We start from the raw sequence: 27,876 nt of genomic DNA on the forward strand, positions 1-27,876 counted from the left end.
AAGAGTCAGACATGACTAAAGTAACTTAGCACATGCACAGGGGTTTTATGTTAGCTATAGTTAAAAAAAAAAAAAAATCTGTCATATATCACACCTGAAACTAATAAAAATGAATGCTTTCAGTATAAAAACACTATCCAAAATGGAAGAGTGCATTTACTTAAACCATCAAAGACTTGAAATCAAAAGTTTAACCTTGGTCTCATCTCTCCTTGCACCCATGCGGCCTCTCCTTGGTCTTCTTATGACTTTAGTGGCTCTGTAATCAGACTGGCTGTCCACTAGGGATCCAACAGAATACCGCAGCTCGGCTGAGGTGTCTAGGTGAGTTCTGGAAATAAGGAAAACTTATCAGCAAATCACCATCCACCACTTAACTGGCAACAAAACTCAAACGCTCAAGGGGGAAGGAATTATGTTATAAATCCTAGAGGTCTCTTCAAAGGTTTACGTCATAAATTCCAGTCTCAGGTTCATTTTAGAATATTAAAAAGCCTTTCTGGTCTTTCATTATCATTTTCAAACTCCCTAGTCAATTGAAACATGTTAAGATTGACAACCAAAATCCATTGGCTTACATTCTGACAACTCTGTTTTATTTTGAGCTATTTAGCGGATAATCCAATACATTTTATTTATCACTGTGTTTGTTTTAAATATTCTTCATTAACCTAAGAGAAAAATGAGTAAACTTTTTGAGTCACAGCATTATCTATTTTCCACTGTTTTATTTTTCAATATAGGAAATTAACAAAATACTTAAAATCAGATTGACCTAAGGTTAATAAGTTTTTTTTTTTTGAAAATAAAATAGGATAGTCCACCAGAACAGTTTTTCAGGTTAGGATAAGATATTGTTCCAAAAATGTTAAGGAAGAATCTTTTAATAAGCACATTCAATTCTGAAATCTGCTTAGAGATAAAATACTTTGAAAATTCTAACTGGAAAATATCATGAGACTAGTTTCAATAAACATGAAAATAAAGTACATTGTAATTGAAGCACACTAAAGGTTTCTCCAAGTATATTATTTACATATGGATTTATATAAAATTGTTTACAGCTACAGTAATGATGATAATAACAAATGCAACATGCTGTCGTAGAAAATGATCCATCATCAGTAGGAAATATTCTTAAAGCTGTTTTCTCTTGAGCTTGGGGCTTCTGTTGATCTACTATGCTCTTACCCTCAGTTCTCTTTGGGGACAAAAACAAACATCTCCAAATACTTGGCAAGACTATAAAAGGTTTGGTGAGTCCTGGCTTTTTGAAGAAGTAGAAGACACTGACTTAATTGATGCAGGTTCTTGTTTAGCCCAACTGGATGTCAAAACAGATGAAGTAAGGAATCATCCTCCAAATAGATGACAGCTATTGTTTTTATAGCAGCAAACTTGAGGCTTAATCAGGCAAAATGGCTTTATTGTGAATCAGTTATATATTAAAAACTAGCCAATCAGGCCATAGCCATTAAATGGCACAACTGTCAGTCTTTATTTATAGCAGAGGATATAAGTTTTATCAAGACAAAGATCAGATTTTAGTCACCATTGTGTGTTCAAGGAGATATTTCTAGAATATAATAAGAACTTCATGAATATCTGGTAAGACAAGAAATGAATGCAACTGATTATACTAATAATATAGTCCAAACTGTCCAGGTCAGCATATTCCCTGTCTAAGGACCTTTATTAGTCTGTGACTGCTTAGAGTAATGTCTCTTTGGGCACTAGAGTTTCTAAAATTATAACTCATCATGCTAAGAGTATTGTTTTCTTGTTGTTTTATCTCTCAATTCCAGGTCATCAATAAAAACATTAAACAAACACAGATCTGGTCCCATTGATGCCCTCCTCAAAACTCTTAATTGTTCTTACAAGGCCCTCTACGTGGGCTTCTACTTCCCAGTTTCATTTCCATTTACTCTCAAACTCATACTTTCTTTTGCTTCAAGCCTTTGAACTTGCTATTCTTTCTGTCTCTTCACACATTTGTGTGATTACTATTTCTTAAGTTTCCATTTAAGCTGAGGCTTTAAAGTCTCAACGTCATATACTACTCTAGCTCCTGGGATTCCCTGTATGAATGTGAATTCCCTGTGTGAATGTGAATGTGTTAGTCGCTCAGTTGTGTCCAGCTCACAGAGAGTCCATGGACTGTAGCCTGCCAGGTTCCTCTATTCGTGAAATTTTCCAGGTAAGAATACTGGAGTGGGTAGCCATTCCCTTCTCCAGGGGATCTTCCTGACCAGGTCTCCTGCATTGCAGGCAGGCTATTGTCTGAGCCAACAGGGAAGCCCTGTAATCCTCAAATTCGTATTTGTCCATTTTCCATCTGGAACATGTATTCTTCACTGCGTCACCACTATGTCTCCAATGTCACAACATCTCACAAGGAGAAAGCACTTAAGTTATCTTGAAGGAACAAAAGACCTGAAGCAATACTAATTGTAGGAAAGCATTGCTTACACCTTATTTGAAGCAGTTGCTCCTCACCCTTCTCCTTTTATTCAACTCTGACCTGTCAGAGGCAGTATTTCCATATATTTCAATTTAAAAATTATTTTTGGTGTACAATATTTTGAAAGGCATTTGCAGATGTAAGTTACAACACAGTCCCTGGTTCCCTTAAACAAGGAACCATGTGGTTTCCCCTCCAGGATCTCCTGGGACTCTTGAATACAATCTCATAAAGGAACTTGCACAGACAAGTAGGTATGAATTTTCTTGGAGAAAACCTGTTGCTCACTCTTCTGCTTCCTGGAATGTCCTTCATTGTCCTCTGCAATTACCTAGATCCTAACCTTTCTCCAGAGATGAGCCAAATGAGGCCTTTTCCAGTCACTTTGGAACTCATTTTTCTTTCTTATCATCATCATCACCATATATATCACTGAATTAGTAACTTCAGTTCAGATATATAAATCATAATAAAACATTAGAAAAATGAACATTATTTTCAAAACAATATATCAGTAGAGGATATTAGTCACTGTCTCACTCACTCTAGCTCGTCTCTTCCTACTTCCCCACCTGTAAAGTCAAAAACTAGCAGATGAAGTTCTCATGTACCTTGGTTTTTTTATTTCTTTTTCAATTGTGTGCACTCAGAATATGATTGTTCAAGAAATAATTGGTTTAATAAAGTTTCAGTTGTCTCTTAACTTATTACAAATTAGCTGTCTTAATAATTCCTATAATACTTTATATTTGTGAGCTGATTTACTGTTTATAAACACCCTTTTCTCACTTGTCTCATCTGCAAAGTAAACTTGTCATAAAATGTTATTTTATATGTAATTAATTAAATTTATTAAGGAAAAAAGTTTTCCAAAATCAGTTTATTTTGTTATATGCCTAAGACCTAGGAATGTCAGCTTAGTTATTTTTAGTCTAGTGTTTCCGCTACAACCTGTTGTACCAAAGAATAGTTGTTCCCCATGCAGTTCCCAGGAGAAGGCAATGGCACCCCACTCCAGTACTCTTGCCTGGAAAATCCCAGGCAAGGGACGGAGGAGCCTGGTAGGCTGCAGTCCATGGGGTCGCTAAGAGTTGGACACAACTGAGAGACTTCACTTTCACTTTTCACTTTCGTGCATTGGAGAAGGAAATGGCAGCCAGCTCCAGTGTTCTTGCCTGGAGAATCCCAGGGACGGGGGAGCCTGGTGGGCTGCCGTCTATGGGGTCGCACAGAGTCAGACACGACTGATGCGACTTAGCAGCAACAGCAGCAGCATGTAGTTCCCAGGCTTCCCTGATGATTCTTCATTGTCAATAAATGTCACATTGTTAGCCTGCCATGATGACTCACTACAGTGATAAACTTTTAGATAGCACTTTTACAACTCTGTATTTCTGAGACTGAAGGCAAAAAAGACAATGAAATGGCCATTTGGTCCTAATAAAATATACATCTGTTGATTGAATAAAGCTAGTTCTGTGTATTTATTCTGTTGGCATTTTCTTTCATCTTTACCATCATCATCATCACCATGTATATCACTGAATCAATAACAAGTTCAGATACACAAATCATAAGAAAACATTAGAGAAATAAGCATTATTTTCAAAATCAAAGATCTACATATCTAAAAGTTCCTTGGGTGTATTTACACCTGTAGAACTGTGTTTCTTATATTAAATTGAATTCAAAATTCTGAATTTTGTTTTTATTAATACTCACATTGAAGAGAATATAAGTACTTTTATGATTTTTTTAAATTTGGATTTTTCACTTGAATGCTTGAAAAATGCTTTACTAGATACGCATTTCTTCAACAATATCTATTGAGAGTCTAATATATATATATATATATTTGGGGTGCTGAAATTATAGTACTCAAAACAGGCAAAAAACTGCAACGCTTGTGGAGCTAACATTCTTAGGATAAGCTTAAGACAAAAAAAAAAAATGCACTTTCATAATAGAAGTCTGTGGTGGTCAAAAGTTTCAAATAGCTGATACTGTGTTGTTTAACAAATAAATGCTTGTTATCAACTTAGATATGTATCTATCTACATAGTAAATAAACATCTCTCTGCTTTATTTTTTTAAAGATGAGGTATTGACTCAAAGCAGCTGAGTACAAATAAATTTACTTGAAAATTTTTTAATGTATTTCTCTTTCCCTCTTTTGCCTCGACAAAACAGATCATTACCAGTGATGAGTAAATATAAGTAATCATAACCAAGGATGCTTCTTCAGTAACAGGAAACACTAAAAACATTTCTGCATGTAGAGAAAACGACCAATGCCTCTTCCTAGAAAAACATGTAATCTCTGTATCTGTAGCTCCACTTCTTAATGTATGGTTTATAATATAGAAGAAGACACATATTTCTATATCTATTAAATGAAAAATACAAAAGGTAAAGATTTATATTTTATTGCATGTTTGAGGAAAGAATTACTAAATTAGAGAATTATTTTGGAGCATAGAAACTATATATCAGTAAGGAATCAAAATAGGGCAATGCCTGCTGCCCAACAGAAGGCACTTGGTTATTTTATTTGAGGAGATACAAAACCCATAAGAAAATTCACATTGATTTTTGGTGACCTATAGATAAGCTTTTAATTTAATGTTACCTTGATATTGTGGGTTCAATTAAAGAGCCAGTTCTCATTTTCAACTGGTCAAGTTCGGATCTCAGCTTTTCAATTTCTTCTGCTAACCTTTCCTAAAAATCAAAGAGGTGTTACTAAGATGATAGGCATACACCAATAAAACCAACATTCAGTTATGATAAGCCAGCTACTAAGCTTAATAACTTTCTAAAATGGAAAAATAATCAATATATTTTTACTAAGCATGGTTAGATATGACAGCAAAAAATGCCTGACTTTCCCCTTGAGATGAAAATGCGACAGCAGAAATTAATACAATTTCACCCACATTCCCTAGTACTCACTAATCCTAAATCTTTCTAAACATATAGGGATTTTTGAGTAGAGAAGTGACCTGATGATTTTGATGGCTCTGAGGAGAACTGATGAATGGGACTGAAAGGCAGGGAAGAAATAATTACTGCTCTTCCAAAAACAGGCAAGAGGATTATGGCTTGGATGACCATGGTGTCAGAAGAGAACGGCTAGGATATTGGATGCATTCTGAAGATAGAACTGAGAAAATTTGCTATTGAACTGGCTAAGGGGTGTGGATAAAGAAAGAGGTCAAGAATAGCTCCAAGATTTTTAACCTGAATAATTAGGGGGAAGAAGTTGCGATCTACTCACATGACTGCTGGGTGTTGATTAGGTTAGTTGGTAGTGGTATTTTAGGAATTGAGGGGATTACTTGTTAAGATTGAGATGACCATGAGTCCAAATAGAGATAGTGAGTTGGCTCGTGAATAAATGAACTCCTTCAGGAAAGAGGACTCGGTGGGTGATCTAAATTTGTAAGTACTCAATTTACAAATGGTATTTAAAATCCATGAACTCACCAAGGACTGAACATACAGAAGATATCCAAGGATGGTCCTAGGGACTTTAGAGATCAAGATCATGAAGAAAATAAGTTGAGTATATGAAGGATTTTACTCATGATTGACTTTGCTGCTGCTGCCAAGTCGCGTCAGTCGTGTCCGACTCTGTGCAACCCCACAGATGGCAGCCCACCAGGCTCTTCTGTCTGTGGGATTCTCCAGGCAAGAACACTGGAGTGGGTTGCCACTTTCTTCTCCAATGCAGGAAAGTGAAAATCACAAGTGAAGTTGCTCAGTCGTGTCCGACTCTCAGCAACCCCATGGACTGTAGCCCACCAGGCTCCTCTGTCCATGGGATTTTCCAAGCAAAAGAGTACTGGAGTGGGGTGCCATCGCCTTCTCCATAATGGACTTTGAGTCATAGATAATTGAGTGGAAATTTGAGAAGTTATAGGAGATGTAGTTAGATTAGGAAATGTGTTCAGCTGTATGGAATGGCATTCAGAATTGACGTATGACCTGGGATTTGCTCCCTCTAGATACTGACATGAACAGGGATGTAAAGCATGGAATGATTTGTATTGCTGATTGCCTGGGGAGATTGTTGGAGTTATAAGGTTCAGGTAGGTGGTTGGGGAGTGGGCTCTGAGGATCTTGCCAGAGCACACAGAGCTTTGAATGACAAAACATTCCATAATAGGATCGAGTCCAAACTTCACAATCTGGTAACACTCTAATCCTTTAAACACATACTAGTCACAGCAAACTTCTGGTGATTCAGCAAATCAACCATCTTTGTTTTTTCTCCACGCTATTGCATAGGTATGTCCTCTTCCCTACCCTTCTCTGTTGGTTAAGATCATATGTGCCTTCAAGAGCTTGACGAAATGTCATCTTTCATGTAGACATTCTGAACTACTCCAGAAAGAATTAGATGCTATTTTCTAGGCACCATAATTGAATTGTTCTAATACATCTGTCATTCAGGGGATAAGAGTATATACATCCTGACTGTGGGACAAAATAGCTATTTTTAAATTAATATAATATGTAGCATTCAATATGGTTAGATGTACAATTGTTCCTTCTCTTTATCCTCTCATCTTTTCCAATACCTTCCAAATGTCATATGTTGTCAGATCTTCCGTCCCTTCCTTCCCCATCTCTTTTTCTCCCTCTCTCCCTTCATTTCTTTCTTCCATCTGTTTCTTCCTTCCGTCTATTACTCCCTCTTTCCCTCCCTCTCATCCATCTCTATTTCCATCCCTTTCATCTTTTGTTGAGCATGCATTTAATAAGCCACTTATTAAGACAGTGATTTGGTATTATTTCATTTACCTATGCTGAACAAAATAAGACAAAATCGCTAACAAGAATTTTACATGCTACGGAAGGAGGAAAATAACATTATCAATTACATCTTTTAACATTTCATAATCTGGTCCTTATATGTCTGGTCTATCATGTATTCTACAATAAGAATAACTGATTTCAGTAAAACTGTTTAAAAGCCCATTATTATTTAAGATCTCAAACCTAACTACTCATCCTCTCCCCACTCTAAGCACCTGCAATCAGGCACAGGTACTGTATATGAAAGATTTGCACCAGTCCTATCTTTCCTTAAAGTTTTCTGAAACCTTCTTTAGAGCATCAGTGTACGGTGATCTCTCTTACCTGAAGTTCTTACTGTCTATTTCCCTCATTTGGCACTTGGCATCTGCTACTCTACAATTCATTGCTGTGTGCTTTTTCTCCTGAGACTTTTTCAGATACTTTACAACTAAGATCGTGTTCGCAAAGATGTAACTTATCACAACTGTTATGAACAATAGTTATTTAATGCATTTCAGCTAAAATAATCTCAAACTAGACACAAATCAGTGCATACATTTTTATATAAAGTTCAAAAAAGTCAAAATAATTTTTCTTTTTCTGTTAGCAGTCAAGATAGTGATTATCTTTTATGATAAAAGTAGAGATTATAGGCTAACAACGGGTGGCTTCCAGGATGCTGATTTTTAGTGTGTTGGCTTGTAAAAATTTATCAGGCTCTCTATATGTATACTTTTCTGTATGTATTACATAAAATTTAAACTATTTTAAAAGATAACATCCTAAAATTATTATCAAATTTATTTTACAAAAAAACATTCACCACTGTGAAATAGAAAAGTGGACAAAATATAAGGTTCCATAATACCTTATCATGTAAAGATTCTTCCAGATTCTTTCTGAAAGTTTCTGATTCTTGAATTAAAACATTCTACAGAAAAGGAAAGAAGAACAGATAAATAATTAATAAACTAAAGAGAAAATCACAACGTGTAGATTAATTTTATATGACTCAAGAATTTTCTTTGATTCCTTCCTTGGCACCATTTACTTTTTTGGTTTCCATGGAAACTAACTTTCAATGGAATCTTTAAACAAGACACTTGAACATTTTTAGAAATACATAATTCAAATGGGAAGTGTCATTTTGTAACAGTTGGATTGACAAATAACTATTCAATTTTAAAGTATTTTTGTGGACCTCTTCTTAGTATTTCTAAAATTTTAAATAATCAGTTTACTCTTTAAATGAGAAAAAGTGAATAAAAAGCAGAATATTAGCCAAAGCTGCCACAGAGAAGAATTCAGATGAACTCATTTTTGTTACCTGAAGAAAGAAAAATTTAAGATCATATATTTTAGAGATTCAATTTCTGAACCTTTATTTCATATATAGAATGAACAATTTCTAATAATGATTAAATTATTATATAAAATAAAATTTAGCTATTTAAAAATTAATGTTACATGACATGATGTATAAATAACTTGCATGACAGATTTTAAAAAAATCCTTGCCATAAAAGTATTACTATTTTAAAAATCTTTATATTTTTCTTGTAGCATTACAAAGCATGATTTACAATAATGCATTCTTTTTAAATTTATAGAGTAAAATTAAAGTAAGAGTTTGGTAACTGGTATGCACTTGGAACTGAATAGGAAGAAAGTATGCCTTACGACTTGATAGGTAAACTCATCAAATTTCTTTAACATTTTCTTGAAACATTTTTCCTGTTTTGGTTTATGTATGGAGCAGGGGGAAATGTCTAGCTTAAGTAGTGATTGGCATTCCATCTAAATTTCCAAAATGATTTATCCACCTGGGTTTTAATCCTTACCTTTTTTATATCATGGAACTGGCAACCAGCTGACATAACTGTTGTTGATCTGGTAGTTGCCAATTATTAATGAGACACATAAATTGTAAATAAAAATGCAGACTGTACGAAAGCCTGTTTTTGGAAACAATATGGCTGCAAGCATTGCATTTCTAAATTCTGTGGTGAGATTGACACTGGTTTTATCGGTGATTTAGACTCACTCACATTTTGGCTTTTAGATTAGTAGCAGATTCAGATACTTGAAACATTTGAATGGTTCATATCCAAAACACTATTTTGTGTCTTAATCTTTTTTGCATACCAGGTGAGAAATAAATGAAACACTTTCATCACAAAAGCATACCACATTTCAATACATTTGTCTATATGATCATGCTACACATATTATATAACATGTAACTTTTTTATTCACTTAAAAATTGATTTTACATATTTTTATAGAAGCCATTTGTTCACTTTTAAGATGCATCAGGCTCCTTTCAAATTAAAGAAAGTAAATGGATCCTCTGACCAATACTATGATTGCAGCAGAGCAGAAAACAAGCATGATCATAAGAATATAGCTAACAATCATGCGATTCTACTGTTGGTCATTTTACCTTCTCTTCTAGAGCAGCCATCCGTTCCTTTAAATGTAGCTGTAAGCGTTCATTGGATTCTGTCAGAAGTCTGTCCACAGTATCAGATAATCTTTTGTTGTGCTCCTCATTCATTTTCTCTCTTTGCCTAGCCTTATATCCAAATAAATAAATTCAACATAAGAATCATTTAAAAATTATTTGGGTTTGTTTTGATATTTTTTCTAGTTTAAATATTGGATTTAACTTTATGTCTGTTTTGATTAAATTGGCAGAAGCTCTTTTTTAATGCACAGGGCATATCCATATGATTTTAAATATAACCAATAATCAAGAAAGGCATTCATTTCTTATATGTAGAGTATAAATCCATAAACTGAGGCTTGAGAGGGATGGCTCTTAAAATACATACTCTTTGAAGTTCCTGATTTTTCTCTTCGAGTTGACCTTCGAGATGCCTCATCCGTTCTTCAATGTTTCCATGTCTTTCTTCAGCCTGTTAAGAAATATGAAGAATGCATCTGACACGTAAGATGTGGTTAAGACTTCTCCTCTAAATAAACTGAAATAAAATGTAAAGCAAGCTACTACCAACTGCAAATGTAGTTTTCAAAAAATAAACTTTCTTTCAACAGGCAGCTGAACAGCATTGCTTGAAATGTGTCAGCTACAAAGGCCTGTCACATCCAAGCATCAGCAAAACATTGGAGTTATTTATGAGCAATGAGATCAGCCAAATGTAACATGCAGACTGTGCATGGTTTGAACACAAACCTGCCATTGTCCAATCTTAAGCTCCTGAAGCACTCAACTGCACAGATGGTCGATTATCAATAAATAAAAAGTAACAAAATTTTTAGAAATGAAAAGAAAAAATTAGATGAATTCTATTTAGCAATAGAAAGTAAAGTCCAGTAGGACTACCTTCCTACGTATGGAGATCATTTCTTGTAGTTTAGCTTCCATAACATATTGATAATCATCAGATGAGGTAGAAGAGGTTGGATCAGACTAACAAGTCAAGGAAAAGGAGAGGGACAAAATTGAAAAATCAGAACTAAAGACACTGACACTGAACAGAACATAGCACAGAATGCTTAAAAGAAAAGTGTGACAGCAAATTTAATACTTTAATAGACAGAATTATATGTGGAAAGAACTACACTGATATTTGGTGAACATGATGCAGTTGATGGTTGTAAGTGAAAAACAATGATATGCTCAAATAAAAAGCTACCAACCTAAGATATGAAAGGTTAGTGATGGCTGGCGATGAAAGATTACTACAGAACGAAATAAAGCAACTCTGAGAGAGTCATGTAATAGTTGGAATTATGGGAAACCAAACACTAGAATATGTTTCTGATACACTGTCAAAGTTTTGTGTTTTGGTTTGTTATATTACTTAAAAATAATGGAAACAGTGTACCTCAATGTTGAGGGGTAGGCCAAGGCAATGATCTCAGGTGAAATAAATTTGGAAAAGTATTTATCATAAACCCAACTCTGTAGAAAACAGAGAAGCTAAGCTATGGGGTTAATTATTATGGGGTTAATTAATAATTGGAGTATTCTCCAATTCGAGCAGGATTGAGTTTCCTCAGCAACTGTGGCAAACTTACAAAATGACTTCTGGTCTCTGAATATACCCTATGGTTGTAGGGGTAAAACCTTAGCATCTACTCTTAGACATAGCCTTAATTTGACATTTTAAATGAAAATGATAAAAGTCCTCAAATTACCAAAGTGACAGTAGTGTGGTGAGAACAAGAATACTTAGAGTGAACTTTCCTGAATGATACAAGGGGCCACTCCAAAACGGATTCTGCATTGATATGTTGCTATGGAAACTAAAGAGTGCCCTAAAGTGAAAAGGCGGCACCATGCCTTTGTGAGCGAATGTTTGCCCAGTCACAAGGTTAGTTACGTGTCTTGGAGGTGAATGTCAGGTAACCACAGATGCAGAGTGTTCAACACATGACATTGCTGATAGCTGAATTGTATTAGTATGTTATGCGCAGATTACATGTAAACTTACATCAACATTTTAATCGTAATGACAAGTTAAATAATCACAACAGCCAAAGTACCTTATGTCAGTATAAACAACATTTAACTCCAGAGCATATTCTATTACATTTTATAAGTTTATTCTAAATCAGAGAAACTTACTTTATGCAAATATGAGACTATATATAAATATGTCATGCAGTACCTGAAAAAAAATAGTAACCTATTCATGTATTGGTTCATATGCATATGTACTATTTTATGCAACAAATTCCAACTTAATCTATAAAATGAACATTTAACATTTAACTGATGGGTTTATGTGAATTATAACTCAACGTTTACATTTTGTAAGATTTTCCTTCTGATATTCTTATTTCTTAAATTGGCAAAGTAATGAAGAAAGAAGAAATAAACAATTTCTCTCCCCAAATCTCCAACCAGAAGCAATACAGAATGCTACCATAGTCTTCAAATGCTACAAAATTATTTTATAATATTATTTAAAATTTATAATTCAATTATTAATACTGTGTATAGGTCAAAATATTACTGAAATGATATACTTTAAATTCTTAAACAGATCTGTAATCTCTCAAAATTAAATTTTAACAAGTAATGTTATGACAATTAGTCGTGATTGATTCAAGGTAGTCAAAGTATGAACATTTCTATTTGCAAAACTGTTCAATCCAATATACAAGTAGAGTTAGTATATCTTTCAAAGGTCTTAAAACTGCTAGCTGTTTACATCTTAACTACTAAGAACACACCAAACATTGTGAAACTTCACTTCAGAGATTAAACAAGAATTTTGTCATGTTTAAGTCACGATGTTTTGTTGAGACTTTTTATTGGTACTAAAAATGGATGAAATACCTTATGAAATTCAAGATGAATTATGTCCTTGCTGAGGGAATATGCATTTTAATTAAAGAAGTAAACATCATAAATCAAAAGATTGGGAGCCTAAAATGTTTATTAGTTGTGTATTCACTCACTGAAGCCAAATTTTTCATTTTATCCCTAGCCACCAGCATTGAAAACTTTTGACTTTCTGAAAGCCTTAAATGAGCTTTCGCTACCTATTTTTACACATATGCACACACATACATACATACACACTACCAGCAGAAGAAAAGATTGTCTTATCAACCAAACGGTAAATTCAGATATCATCTCTAAACAAGCCCTGGATAAATGTGCAAGCACTACTGATTTATGTTCATGTTAACCTGAGGAAGGCTGCAATTTAAGGAAATGATGTAAATACTAGAGTCATGCAAAAACAGTGCAATTTTATGACTCCTTGATGGGATATAGGGCTTATCTTGGTTTCACTCTTTAATGTGACAGGACAATTTTCAAATGAGCTAAAGTTTTAGAAAAAATTACAGGAAGAAACACTTTTGAGAAGAATGTGAATATATTTGGAAATGGGGAAGGAATTAAAATTAAAAAGAGGAGGGCCAAAGAGAAGTAAAAATACATAGCAGATAATAAAAGAAAAAATACATATAGACCAAATAAAATATATGAAAGATTGTTAATAAAATCATTCAAAACATGGGATAGGGAGTCTAGAGTTAAATTAAGCATACATCATAAATTAGTGAGAAGTCAAAAATATTATGAAGTAGAAAAAGACTATGGAGATCAATAATAGTGAGGTATTGAAAACAAACGGGTATGGAAACAATGAAAAGCTAAAGCTGGTTTTAGAGACAGTCCCTTTAGGTCTTGAGAACAGAAGATAAGAAAATGCTTAAAAATTATTTTAGCCATCAAACTTGGGAGAGCAAATGAAAGACTGGGAGACTGATCTTCAAATGTTATAAAAGGGTTACAAGCAGAGGGAGTACATTGAAAATAAAATCTCAGGACCAGAGGAGCATGAATAATGAATTAAATATGGCCATCTGAAAACTATATATCTGAAATAATGTGTTGATATACAGCCAGTCAGTAGAGAAAATAGCAAAAAGCACAAGCAGAGCAAATTCTAGCAGCTTCACACATTTTAAGAGAGAGAAAACTGCTCAAAAGGGAGGAAGTCAAAAGGTCTAGATGAAGCAGAACTTTAGTAAAGTATTATCAGGTAGGAGTAAACTGAGGAAATACTTTGGGTGCATAAATGAATATAGGTATCAAATATGATTCCAATACAATTAAATGGAGGGCAAGACAGATGAGATACGTACTTTATTTTTAAATTCTAAATTAAGGATTCTTAGGGATATTTAATTAAAGCCTCATTTAACAAGTATTATGTTTTAAATTATGCTTTATTATCAATCAATTAGAGGTTAATTTGGGGCAAATTTGCTGAATTTTAAGTTGTGTTTTGGGGAGAGAGATTCTAGACTTTCTTGTATTTTACTCACACAATATTGATGGCTATTTTATACTAAAATATCACAAAAGTTACTTTTATTATTTAACCATTTGCCTAACTCCTTCTAAAATATTTCAATTCAATAAGATAACTATAAAAATCCTTTATATTCCTCAGATGAAAAACCTAATACACGTATCTTAATCCATATTGCAGTAATTTAAAATATGCTTCCCAAAAATAGAATACGACTAATCTTTTTGTACTTTTTATATAATTTCAAAAATATTTTTCAAATTAAATAAGTTTATATTTATTTTAGAAAGCATACATTTCTGAAACTGCCATAATGGTTTATGGTACTTTGATCTGTGACTATAGATCCACATTGTATCAACCTAATCAGACAAAAGTTCTATTCAGCTAGTTAGTCCAGTAACTCTGCTGCTGCTGCTGCTGCTAAGTCGCTTCAGTCGTGTCCGACTCTGTGCGACCCCATAGAGGGCAGCCCATCAGGCTCCCCCGTCCCTGAGATTCTCCAGGCAAGAACACTGGAGTGGGTTGCCATTTCCTTCTCCAATGCGTGAAAGTGAAAAGTAAAAGTGAAGTCGCTCAGTCCTGTCCAACTCTTAGTGACCCCATGGACTGCAGCCCACCAGGCTTCTCCACCCATGGGATTTTCCAGGCAAGAGTACTGGAGTGGGGTGCCATTGCCTTCTCCAAGTAACTCTACAGACACCCAACTATTCCAATACTTTCTACTTTGTCAACTGTTTGTCCTTTCACTATCTGATTAACTACCCTATTTTAATGAACAGGCATCAGTTTACTGTTTCTTTCTAATCATTTGCTTTTTCTGAAAGCAACAATGTGTGCCTACTTTTACTTTGCTGCATCAGTTGTTTTGGATAATCACTAATACCAGAGTTTATCATTTGCACATATATCTATCTGAGCCATTTACTACAATGGCATGAAAAAAAGCTTCCATGACCTAGGAGCTTGGCAGGCTACACAGTCCATGGGGTCGCAAAGAGTCAAGACATGACTGAGTGACTAACACTTTCACTTTTCACCAACAATGTTTAAACATTTAAAACATGTGTACATTTTTGAATTGATATTAAAATTCAAACATGCTTTTAGTGACAAAATCTGGACTTTTATTCTAGTGACATGCATATACACTTTGAAGCAATTGCCATTTCCCATTTAACTGTGAAAGTTAAGAATAGTCATTTGGGCTTCCCTGCTGTCTCAGCTGGTAAAGAATCCACCTGCAATGCAGGAGACCTGGGTTCAATCCCTGGGTTGGGAAGGTCCCTTGGAAAAGGGAAAGGCTACCCACTTCAGTATTCTGGCCTGGAGAATTCCATGGACTATTCCATGGGGTTGCAAAGAGTCAGACATGACAGAGCAACTTTCACTTTCACTTTACATTATAATGGTTGCTAAGTTCTAAAATAAGCAAATACTTGCAGAATTTAATGTCCATAATGGAGCGGTTAATTCTGAACATTCTTCAGAATATTATTGATTTTATTGGTTCAGAAGAAATTTCAACTATTAAAATCATTTTCTGTGTTTAATACCTTTAGATTTTACAGCTCTACAAATCTAATTTTCAACCTCTAACAAATTTTTTCATACTGTAATCAGAAAGAAATCAACTGCTTATGATACTTCCTGTATTTTAAAAACTGTACAATTTATATTAAGCTTACTAAATTATTATGTCTCATGTATATCCATGTTAAAAATATCATTATGTTTTTATATTTGGTGATTATTCTTATGTACAAATATTACCATGGAAAATTAGCTATAAGAACTTGAAATTTTATTTTTGCTAATGTTTAAATAGGCAAAGAAATAATCACATTCATTTATAAATCATTCATTTCAACATAAATAAGATATATGTAATATAAAAAGTCATCTAAACAACAGACCAATATAACATAAACTGCATAAAGCCTAAAGAAAATCTTTATAGATTCCATCTTAATTACTAGTCATTTCCGTAAGTATTAATATATCTAGGTTGACCAGGTGTTTTATTGTAGTACCTTTGTCAGGGCTGCAATTCTCTGAGCCAATTCAGCCTCTACTTCAGGTAAGGTCTCAGCTTTTCTCATAGTTTGCTGCAACTTTTGCTCAGCCAGCTCAAGACGCTCTTGTAACTGTCTATTCTTCTCTTCCATCTGAACCAGGGATGAAAAAAGAGACACTTAAACTGTCACAGTTAGGAGAGCAAACACCAGTCACTAGGGGCTGTGGGCTTCAGCCTTTATCCTAGAGTTAAAATCAGCTACTACTACCACATGTTTTCATATATTGCTTATCAATATCCCTTAATAAATTTAGCACATAAAAAATGAAAACCTTTTACCAACAACAGCAAAAAGAAATGAAGTTAATAGTGAGAATTGGACAAGTGAGATACAACTTAGTACTTTAACCTCAAATGCACCATAATAGCAATTGACTGGAAATCTTACCATTAGCTACAGTAGGGGAGGGAATGGACCATAATGATTGAGAGCTCAGGCTCTAGAGATGAAGTTGGCTAACTTTTTCTGCTAAGGACCAGACAGTAAATACTTTAGGCTCTGTGTATCACAGAGTCTCTGATCCACCTATTCAATTCTACTATTGTAGCACAAAAGCAGTCAGAGATGATGATTAAATGAATGGGTATGGTCATGTTTCGATAAAACTATACTTGTAAAACAGAACCATAGTTTTGGCATGTAGGCTATAGTTTGCCCATCCCTTCTCCATAGCCGATAGACCTAGGCTTCCATTATTGACCCTGCAGTTACTGTATGTGTAACCCTGGGAAAGCAGTCATGTTCTCTGAACCTGAGTTTCCTCAGTATAATAAATATACTTACTTTACTCTCAGTGAAATAATTGTATAATAATTATTATCCTTTACACTATAATAATTGTACTGACAGGTGGTGGTTGGATTTAAGTGAGGTTATATATATATATATATATATATATATATATATATATATAATATGGGATATATATATGTTAGCACAGTTTCTGGTTCATGTCCAGATCCAAAATAAAATAAATATTAATTATTATTTTTATTATTTTTAAGACAAATTTCTAGCTTATATACTGAAAATCACATCTATTTAGTTAGCTTGATTCTAAATTGCAGAGAGTAATTTATTGCTAAGGAATACCATAGTTTATGTACTCCATGTTTTGTGAGAATGGTGAGAACACATACAGACCAGAAGGAAACCAAGGTGGAGATACTGAACCTGCCGTAGGATGGCCTCTTTATTTGCTAGCTCATTTTCTAGTTTGTCATTCATGTCATGTATGGAGGTAGATTCTCTCTGAGCACTGAGGTAACGCTTCTCAAGGGTCGTGATTCTTTCTTCCATGTCTTCCTTCTGTGCCATAGCCTAAAATGAAAATAACTTAAAAATCAAATCAGATTCTCAGTTTGTGTATTGTCTTATTATCATTTAAATAAAATAGTAAGATATATTTTAAAAAACTATTGCTTTCTTGAGGTAAATTTCATTCTTTCCTTTCCATAAAAGGGATGCAGGATTTCATATGTGTTTTCTCAGCTTATCTATCAGAATTCTTACATCTTGGGTTAGCAAAAATCATTGTCTCTTTGAGAACACAACAAAGTATATCTTAAATCTCCCTACTGCACAACTGGTATTCTTAGAAAAGAAGTGGCAAAAAAAATTAGCTTGTTATACAGTAGAGATAAGTACAAATATGGATAGAATTACAAATCATAAAATTGGCACCTATAGTTCCAAATTGCATAGGAATATTCAAATGAAGATAATAAATATCATCATCAGAAGAATCAATACAGTGAAAATGAGTGTACTACCCAAAGCAATCTACAGATTCAATTCAATCCCTATCAAGCTACCAATGGTATTTTTCAGAGAACTAGAACAAATAATTTCACACTTTGTATGGAAATACAAAAAACCTTGAATAGCCAAAGCAATCTTGAGAAGGGAGAATGGAACTGGAGGAATCAACCTGCCTGACTTCAGGCTCTACTACAAAGCCACAGTCATCAAGACAGTATGGTACTGGCACAAAGACAGAAATATAGATCAATGGAACAAAATAGAAAACCCAGAGATAAATCCACACACCTATGGACACCTTATCTTTGACAAAGGAGGCAAGAATATACAACGGAGAAAAGACAATCTCTTTAATAAGTGGTGCTCGGAAAACTGGTCAACCACTTGTAAAAGAATGAAACTAGAACATTTTCTAACACCATACACAGAAATAAACTCAAAATGGATTAAAGATATAAACGTAAGACCAGAAACTATAAAACTCCTAGAGGAGAACATAGGCAAAACACTCTCCGACATAAACCACAGCAGGATCCTCTATGACCCATCTCCAAGAATATTGGAAATAAAAGTAAAAATAGACAAATGGACCTAAGCTTCTGCACAACAAAGGAAAATATAAGCAAGGTGAAAAGACAGCCTTCAGAATGGCAGAAATACTAGCAAATGAAGCAATGGACAAATAATTAATCTCAAAAATATACAAGCAACTTATGCAGCTCAATTCCAGAAAAATAAACGACCCAATCAAAAAGTGGGCCAAAGACCTAAACAGACATTTCTCCAAAGAAGACATACAGATGGCTAATAAACATATGAACAATGCTCAACATCACTCATTATCAGAGAAATGCAAATCAAAACCACAATTAGGTACCATTTCACACCAGTCATAATGGCTGCTATCCAAAAATCTGCAAGCAATAAGTGCTGGAGAGGGTGTGGAAAAAAGGGAACCCTCTTATACTGTTGATGGGAATGTAAACTAGTACAGCCACTATGGAGAACAGTGTGGAGATTCCTTAAAAAACTGGAAATAGAACAGCCATATGACCCAGGAATCCCACTGCTGGGCATACACACTGAGGAAACCAGAACTGAAAGAGACACGTGTACCCCAATGTTCATTGCAGCACTTTTTATGATAGCCAGGACATGGAAGCAACCTAGATGTCCATCAGCAGAGGAATGGATAAGAAAGCTGTGGTACATATACACAATGGAATATTACTCAGCTGTTAAAAAGAATACATTTGAATCAGTTCACATGAAGTGGATGAAACTGGAGCCTATTATACAGAGTGAAGTAAGCCAGAAAGAAAAACAGCAATACAGTATACTAATGCATATATATGGAATTTAGAAAGATGGTAATGATAACACTAGGCGAGACAGCAAAAGAGACACAGATGTTTAGACAGTCTTTTGGACTCTGTGGCAGAGAGTGAGGGTGTGATGATATGGGAGAACGGCATTGAAACATGTAAATTATCACATGTGAAATGAATCACCCGTCCAATTTAGATGCATGATACTGGGTGCTTAGGGCTGGTGCACTGGGATGACCCAGAGGGATGGGATGGAGAGGGAGGTGGGAGAGGGGTTCAGGATGGGGAACACGTGTACACCATTGACATGAATGTCAATGTATGGTAAAATCAATACAATATTGAAAAGTTAAAAAAAAAACAATAAATTAATTAAAAATAAATAAATAAATATCATCAGTATCCTTATCTTCATGTATAAATAAGAATAACTCAGTGGTTAAAAGAGAAGGCAAAAATGAAATAAAAAGTATATGAGTCACACTCACAAATGAATTGACAAATTTAGTTTGGAACTTAACCATTTCCCTTGTTTCATTGGAATATCATATATTTCAATTAAAAAAGAATTTAGAGACTTCAGTGAACACAGATCTCTAGGGAAAAAAATCAACTATTTGTGCAAAAGGAGCAATAATTCTAAATAGTATTTATAAATATAATATTCAATATTACATTAAGCAATAATTTTAAACCATATAATTGACAAATAACATAGACATAATTTTATCATCCAAAGAGCCTAGATGAGAATTTATTAATAGGCAGATAACCTGATATTTGAGATATTGGGGAAAATCAGCTACAGAAGTGAACACCTTGGGCTTGGTGTGGTTTTCTGATAATTCAGAAAATGCTTTTACATGTTGGTGGTTTAGTCTGTAAGTTGTGTCTGACACTTGCGACCCTATGGACTGCAACCTGTCAGGCTCCTCTGTCCATGGAATTCTCTAGGCAAGAAAGCTGGAGTGGGTTGCCATTTCCTTCTCCATTTTTGTATAAAAAGCCTAAAACTGAGGAGATGGCGGTAGTTTCCATATATTAGTATCAAGGTCTCTTTAATCACTTGTTCCTAACCAGTCTCTGTTACTCTCCTACAGGCAGAATCAGTCCTGCCACACCCACAGACTCTTTGCAACCCCGTGGACTGTAGCCAACTAGGCTCCTCCGTCCACGGGATTCTCCAGGCACGAGTACTGGAGTGGGTTGCCATTTCCTTCTCCAGGGCATCTTCCCGACCCAGGGATCGAACCCAGGTCTCCTGCATTGCAAGCAGACGCTTTAACCTCTGAACCACCAGGGAAGCCCTCCAAAATAAATAGAAGCCCTTAAATGGACAGCTTTTCAACATCCTGAACTTCCCTCACCAGCATCTGGAAATTTAACTACATCCACACATCCTTAACTTCTACCTCTCATTTTAAAACAGGTATTCTGCCTTCCCTCAAAGTTTACTCATTATATGTATTCTGGCTTTATGCTTTTTCTACTGTAGAATCTTGATCACTTTTTTCTCTTGAATTTTCAAGCTGATAAATCTCAAAACAATAGCTGAAATAATGAAACAGGCTTATAAAAGTTTTGGTATACATTAAAGGTGGAGGGCAGAGGAAAAAGAGATGATTCAAAGAAAATAAAAATAAAAAAGATAAATCATTTGCTTGACCACTGTCCATAACTGAATTGAAACTATGAAACCAAATTGTTGGAGAGGGTGGGAAGATTCATCATAGCTCTAAAAATTAGTAAGCAAATTAATTTATCAGGTAATTAATAAAATCCTAGAGAAACAGAAAGCTGTTCAAAAGAAAATATTATTATTGAAAACCACTACTTGGATCATTTGTGGACACTATTTACATAGTCATAATGATGAACATAATAAAGAGTCAGACATGACTGAGCACACACACACATTCACACAATAATAACACTGAATGTGATTTTGAGATGAGTATAGTGGAAGGATGGATGGAAGAGAAAGGAAATGAAATAACAAAACAGATAAAATCCTCATATTGTACGATAGCAAGACATAGTGAAAGTGAAAGTTGGTCAGTCATGTCCGACTCATTGTGACCCCATGGACTACAGAGTTCATGGAATTCTCCAGACCAGAATACTGGAATGGATAGCCTTTCCCTTCCCCAAGGGATTGTCCCAACTCAGGGTTCAAACCCAGGTCTTCTGCATTGCAGGTGGATTCTGTACCAGATGAGCCACAAGGGAAGACCAATACTGGAGTGGGTAGTCTATGTCTTCTCCGGCAGATCTTCCCAACCCAGGAATCAAACCGGGGTCTCCTGCATTGCAGGCAGATTCTTTACCAACTGAGCTATGAGGGAAGCTCATACACATTTCTTAAATCATATCAATTTATATACAGAAAGGTTTTATTTTATTGACAGTTGTAGTTTTATAATTAAAGTTGTTGAAAGGAATTGCTTTATTTTTAAAGTATACAACTCTTCTGCTGTTGCTGCTGCTGCTGCTGCTAAGTCCCTTCAGTCGTGTCCAACTCTGTGCGACCCCATAGACAGCAGCCCACCAGGCTCCCACAACCCTGGGATTCTCCAGGCAAGAACGCTGGAGTGGGTTGCCATTTCCTTCTCCAATGTGTGAAAGTGAGAAGTGAAAGTGAAGTCACCCATTCCTGTCGGACTCTTAGCGACCCTGTGGACTGCAGCCTACCAGGCTCCTCCATCCATGGGATTTTCCAGGCAAGACTCTTCTAGACCTCACAAAACACATATACCAAACTGTTGGCATTTTATTTTAACAAATTACCACAAATGTAATAATGTGAATAATACTTCAACATCAGTTGCTATTTCTAAGTAACAAACATATTTTTAGAGAAATAAATTCATTGATATGGCTCTTCTTTTACAAGCATGCTTTTATGATATATAAAAACATGTTTTTTAAATTTTATTTTCATTAAAATGTCTGTTCTTTTGGGAATTCTTTTAGTAATAGCAAAATCCTCAATCCTATCACCTACTAGTCCAAATAATTTTTAAGCTTATCAAAAGGCAACACAATTGTTTGCTAAAACTACCTATGTTAAAATATACCCTTTGTATCCAAAGTTAAATTTATTTAAGCCAGCATTTCATATTGGAAAATTACACTTTATCACACTAAACTGGTATAAAGGAAGTTATAACTGACATACTAATAGGGCTTTTTAAGCTCACTGAAAAAAAGAAGTCAGTGAAAGTTTCCTTTCAGAAAGTTGGTTCTTTTTAAAGTAAAGGTAAAGAACTTTTAAATGGTAAGAACTGGTTTTATGATCCTATCAAAACTGTTCTCTATACCTGTTTTAATTTAACAGGATTTTGACCTGCTCTAGTTTAGAAATTACATGCCTCAAATATAAAATATAGTTCTTTAGTACTGTCTTCAATAAATATCACTTACACAGGCAGTTATATAAGACTAGAAGCAGTTGTAGAAGACAGCGGCACTCCTCTGAAAACTTGTCTGCCTGTGGAAGCTATAAAGCTGCAATAGTCTCAGACTCCACCTTCACTCCTAGAGAGTGTACACACCCAGAATGAAAGAACAAAAGGTAAGCGATCACAACCATATCCAAAGCAGAAGTGCAACAGCATGTCTTCCTTCTTGCAGAATGTGGCGAAATGATTTTTTGTTTTGTTTTCAAATCAAAAAGCACTTCTGTTAGATCTCCTTTCTTTCATAACTACTACAACTACTAGTAATGCTTCTTTTTTATAGGCAAACCTTTGAAGGGCATGAACCAGGTCTCAAAGTACTTTAAATACCTCTCACAGAAGCCTTTAAGAGTTTACGAAATGTCCAACAACAATTAATATAAAGGTAACATTTTTTTGGCTCAGAAAGTCTCAGAGCATTTCAGTCTTTAAAACCACGGCTGATAATTTTCTTAGACATCTAGGTTAATTTTAAATAAGAGAGAAATACCAAAAGTAATGGCTAAAAGGATTGAAATTAGGCATTGTTCCCTTCTTTGACTACCTTAATCCTGCTGAACTTCAAGACCAAATTAATACCTACTTGGTTATTTATGTTTATACTAATGTTCAGAAGTGTGAAACTCAATTAATCCATTAATTTGGCAAAAATTATCCAAATTATTTTTTTCAACAGTATACACTTTCCTAGATCATAGGCATCCAAACAGAAGCTACTATTTAAAAAACTTTTCCCTAAAATTTAGACTTAACTCTATTTTCTATATTTTTTAGTCCAACAATGGTAGGGTTTTCAGAGTATTCCTTCAGAGTGCCTACAATTGTTAATCGTATTGTTATATATCGTAGCATTAATTTCATTTTCATTCAGAACTCTGGGATGTTATGTCAGTTTTGTAGCTCAAGAAAAAAGTCTAAACCTAGTTTACATATATAAATGTCTTACAAAATTCAGTTAAAGGCATACACATACTTGCTTTTAATCCTAGTTTTTGATACTTATTAGCTCTGTTCTTGGAGAAGGAAATGGCAACCCACTCCAGTATTCTTGCCTAGAGAATCCTGTGGATGGAGGAGTGTGGTGGGCTGCTGTCTGTAGGGCCTCGCAGAGTCAGATACGACTGATGCAACTTAGCATTCATGGATGCACTAGAGAAGGAAATGGCAACCCACTCCAGTGTTCTTGCCTGGAGAATCCCAGGGACAGAGGAGCCTGGTGGGCTGCCACCTATGGGGTCGCACAGAGTCCGCCACGACTGAAGTGACTTAGCAGCAGCAGCAGCAGCAGCAGCAGCTCTGTTCTAGGTAAGCATTGCTTAAATTTTCTATGTGTTATCTTCTTTTTCTTAAAATTTGGTCTTTGGTTGGGATATTAATACCTACTACGTAACATTGTCATGATATAATATTGTAAGTGCTTTTGATGTCCTATATATAATACATACTCAGTAAATGCTAGCTTCTTTTTTATCATGTACAATACCCACTCAATAAATAATAGCTTTTTATTATTATTTATGTATTATTTTTATTAATATCATACCTACAATTATTAATAGCTGGTCTGACTATGACATATGCTACATGTAACAGTCATTGGATGGGACTTTGGTATTTCACTTTTAATTCAATGATTCATTGAAGGAGATTCAATTTATAACTGCAGGCTGTGTTGCCAAAAATAAGTTTTGAATTTACAAGTTGGAGAAATATCTTTTCCCTGCATATTACTAAGAAATTCTAAAGAAGAAAGCTTTTCCTAGTTCCTGAAAACTTAGCCTAAAAAAGAGAGAAAAACTGCATAATTAGTTTTCTCTTGATTTGAAGGTTATAAACTATATTTTATTATATCAAATAAATGTAATTCTATAATAACTTAGTTACTAAAGTGAAAAAATATAACTCCATGTTTCAGACAACAGAAAAGATTAAATTATATGTACTCATTCATACAATCCCTTAGTGAACATTCAAAGAGCTCTTAAGATGTTACAGTGATGAGCTGTCTTATTCATAAAACAAAATATAACTGAAATACTTCACAGAAAATTTTACCTCTTTACTTATCAAAATGTTTAATGAGATATTACTATTACTCATTAAATAGTAGCCTTTTTTAAAGAGTGGAGAGGTAATTCATCATGAGACTGACTATATTTTCCAGTGTGAGTCTTGTGCAAAGCTTCAACCAAGCCCCTACTCTAACAGGCCACAGTCAATTTAAGGAGCACTTAAGATGAAACTTCAAACAAAAATAAATTTTGAATAGATTTATTCTTGACACAGAATATTTGCTAAAATATAGTCTGAAACCATTAATGAAAGGTAAGCACATGATCCTTTTCAGATATATTTGACTATGCATATGCACAGCAACCACATGGCAGTATTTAATTTTATGGTCAATTTTTCCTATTCTCTACTTTTTTCTTAATTAGACAAATATTTATTGCATATATCATATATAAATGACACTGTGTTGGCAGCACTATAGAGTTAGCAAGGAGAATCACCTTGTTTTGTTTTCTACTTAAAAATGTTGCAAGCTAGTAGTCTTCATAGCTTGCAAGCTAGTAGACAAGGATACAAAGCAAAGTCTGAAATTTTTAATGTTTATATGATACCTTTTGAAAGTACATGATTTTCATATTTTCTTGAATATAGAAAAGGTAAAAAGCTTGATAATATAGGAAGTAGTTACAGTGAGCTGCATTCTTTTTGATGGCTGCTATCTCTGAATAAATGATTGCATCTTGCTGATTTCAAAACTACTCCTAGTGGAAGAAGCACAGATTCTGAAGCTGGAATAGTCTTGCATTCTTTATGGTGCTGGGAAGTGGGGAAGTGGTGTGTTGGGAGAACAGTGGGTAGGCCTTGGACAAGTTATTTACATAACCTGAGTAAAAGGGCACGATTAGAAGTATCTTCCCTATAGGACAGGAAAAATAAAAGAAATTAAACATACTGTATTTGGAATAGATTCCAAGGTTGCTTCTCAAGTGATTTCTAGCAGCAAACCAGAGCCCCAGGGCCTGTGACCTGGATCTTACGGGAAATAATTTATTTGGCCTTCACAGTGTCCTTAATACACACACACACACACACACACACACACGATGCATCCAAAGACAGGTAGAATATAGGTTCCTTGTCTAGATATCATTAACCCTATCACTTCCTACTATATGCAGCTCCTCTTCATACAGTTATAGTGTTTGCCTGGGCTCTGGAAGCATTTGTGTTTGCACCACTCTCCCTCAAATGTGAATGATGAGAAATATTCCTTTCTCATGAAACCTTTCTAAATTATAACTACATAGAAATTATAGAGCTGATAAGAATAGTTATATTTTAAAAGAATTCCTTGTGGAAGCAGAACACACCTTAGCTATTGAAAGGAATTCCTAATCTGAACAAAAATATCCGGCATCAGATATGTGACTGATATTTTAAATCTAACTCAATTTTTTGTCATCTATGTCCAAAGACTATTTAGAATCAAAGTTTTATTTTTACATAGATCATAAGAAACAGGTAGCTGGGGATACTGGGCTCTATCTGTGAATGACACTGTATTCAGTTCAGTACAGATGCTCAGTCGTGTCTGACTCTTGACTGCAGCACGCCAGGCCTCCCTGTCCATCACCAACTCCCAGAGTTTACCCAAACTCATTGAGTCGGTGATGACATCTAAACATCTCATTCTCTGTCGTCCCCTTCTCCTCCTGCCTTCAATATTTCCCAACATCAGGGTCTTTTCAAATGAGTCAGCTCTTCGCATCAGGTGGCCAAATACTGGAGTTTCAGCTTCAACATCAGTCCTTCCAATGAACACCCAGGACTGATCTCCTTTAGGATGGACTGGCTGGATCTCCTTGCAGTCCAAGGGACTCTCGAGAGTCTTCTCCAACACCACATTTCAAAAGCATCAGTTCTTTGGTGCTCAGCTATCTTTATAGTCCAGCTCTCACATCCATGCATGACCACTGGAAAAACCATAGCCTTGACTAGATGGACCTCTGTTGACTAAGTAATGTCTCTGCTTTTTAATATGCTGTCTAGGTTGATTATATGCTGTCTAGGTTGACACTGGATTAAATAAGTGTAGGGGCTTCCCTGGTGGCTCAGAGGTTAAAGCATCTGCCTCTAATATGGGAGACCTGGGTTTGATCCCTGGGTCGGGAAGATCCCCTGGAGAAGGAAATGGCAACCCACTCCAGTATTCTTGCCTGGAGAATCCCATGGACGGAGGAGCCTGGTGGGCTACAGTCCAAACAAGTGTAAATAAATCGAACAGGTGAATGTTAAGTGAAAACAAAACAAAACACTGCTAATTCTGTGGGACTAAGAGATGAAGAAATAGAAAATGATTAAAAGTTCAAGAAATGGCCCTGGTGGTTTACTGCTCAAAAATCTTAGCATTCCATGACAGTAATATAGAGGAGAGGTTACACTTCACCTACTTTATAACTTCTCTGAGTCTGAGTGGTAGAAGGAGTGAAGATGAGAGATGCATTTGTGAACCGTTAATTCATATAAAGGCGGGCATGCATGCCAAATCGCTTCAGTCAGGTCTTACTCTATATGACCCCATGGACCATAGCCTGCCAGGCTCCTCTGTCCATGGGATTCTCCAGGCAAGAATACTGGAGTGGGTTGCTATTTCCTTCTCCAATATAAAGGCACAGAGAGTAGAAAATCATTATCTAAGCAGTGGCAGATTGGTCTCTCACTTCATGGATCATCTATCTTACTCTGAGATAGTAGGCATTGTTTGCAGACATATTCTGATTTCATCTATGCCTTTCGATGTTTACACCAAACACTCATAAATATCCATTCTTTCAACAAAGAGCTTTTGAGTGCCTATTATATACTCAATAGTTGTATATGTGATTAAAATAGAGCAATGAACAAAACTAGACAAAACACAAAATCCCAGCACTTATGAATATTTATGTACACTGGAGAGAGAGGCATATGACAAACAAGTAAATCAGTAAAGTATATGCTGTTGTCAGATGGCAGCAATTCTGTGAGATTTTTAAAAAATGAAAGAAGAAGAGTGTATATTTATAAACTAGGTTTAGAGAACACTCCACTGAGAAGACATTTGAGTAAAAAGCAGAAGGAAAAGAAAATGTAACTGAATAGATCTGGTTTGTTTAAGAGGCCCCAGTA

At 35.0% G+C, this 27,876-nt stretch overlaps 1 protein-coding gene across 5 annotated transcripts in view; it reads right to left on the bottom strand.

Annotated features, from left to right (window-relative positions):
• Window positions 1–27,876, bottom strand: part of PPFIA2 (PTPRF interacting protein alpha 2) — a 523,670-nt gene that overhangs the window by 101,664 nt on the left and 394,130 nt on the right. For all 5 annotated transcript variants that reach the window (XM_005679766.3, XM_005679765.3, XM_013963702.2 and 2 more), the window contains 7 exons: window positions 17,322–17,468; window positions 16,104–16,238; window positions 10,102–10,185; window positions 9,711–9,842; window positions 8,136–8,198; window positions 5,094–5,185; window positions 196–331 (listed from right to left, as the gene is read on the bottom strand). In XM_005679766.3, coding sequence (XP_005679823.1) covers window positions 196–331; window positions 5,094–5,185; window positions 8,136–8,198; window positions 9,711–9,842; window positions 10,102–10,185; window positions 16,104–16,238; window positions 17,322–17,468 — 789 coding nt within the window. The remainder of the gene's footprint in view (window positions 1–195; window positions 332–5,093; window positions 5,186–8,135; window positions 8,199–9,710; window positions 9,843–10,101; window positions 10,186–16,103; window positions 16,239–17,321; window positions 17,469–27,876) is intronic.

The sequence above is a fragment of the Capra hircus genome, chromosome 5 (assembly GCF_001704415.2).
Source record: "Capra hircus breed San Clemente chromosome 5, ASM170441v1, whole genome shotgun sequence".
Classification (NCBI taxonomy): Eukaryota; Metazoa; Chordata; class Mammalia; order Artiodactyla; family Bovidae; genus Capra; species Capra hircus.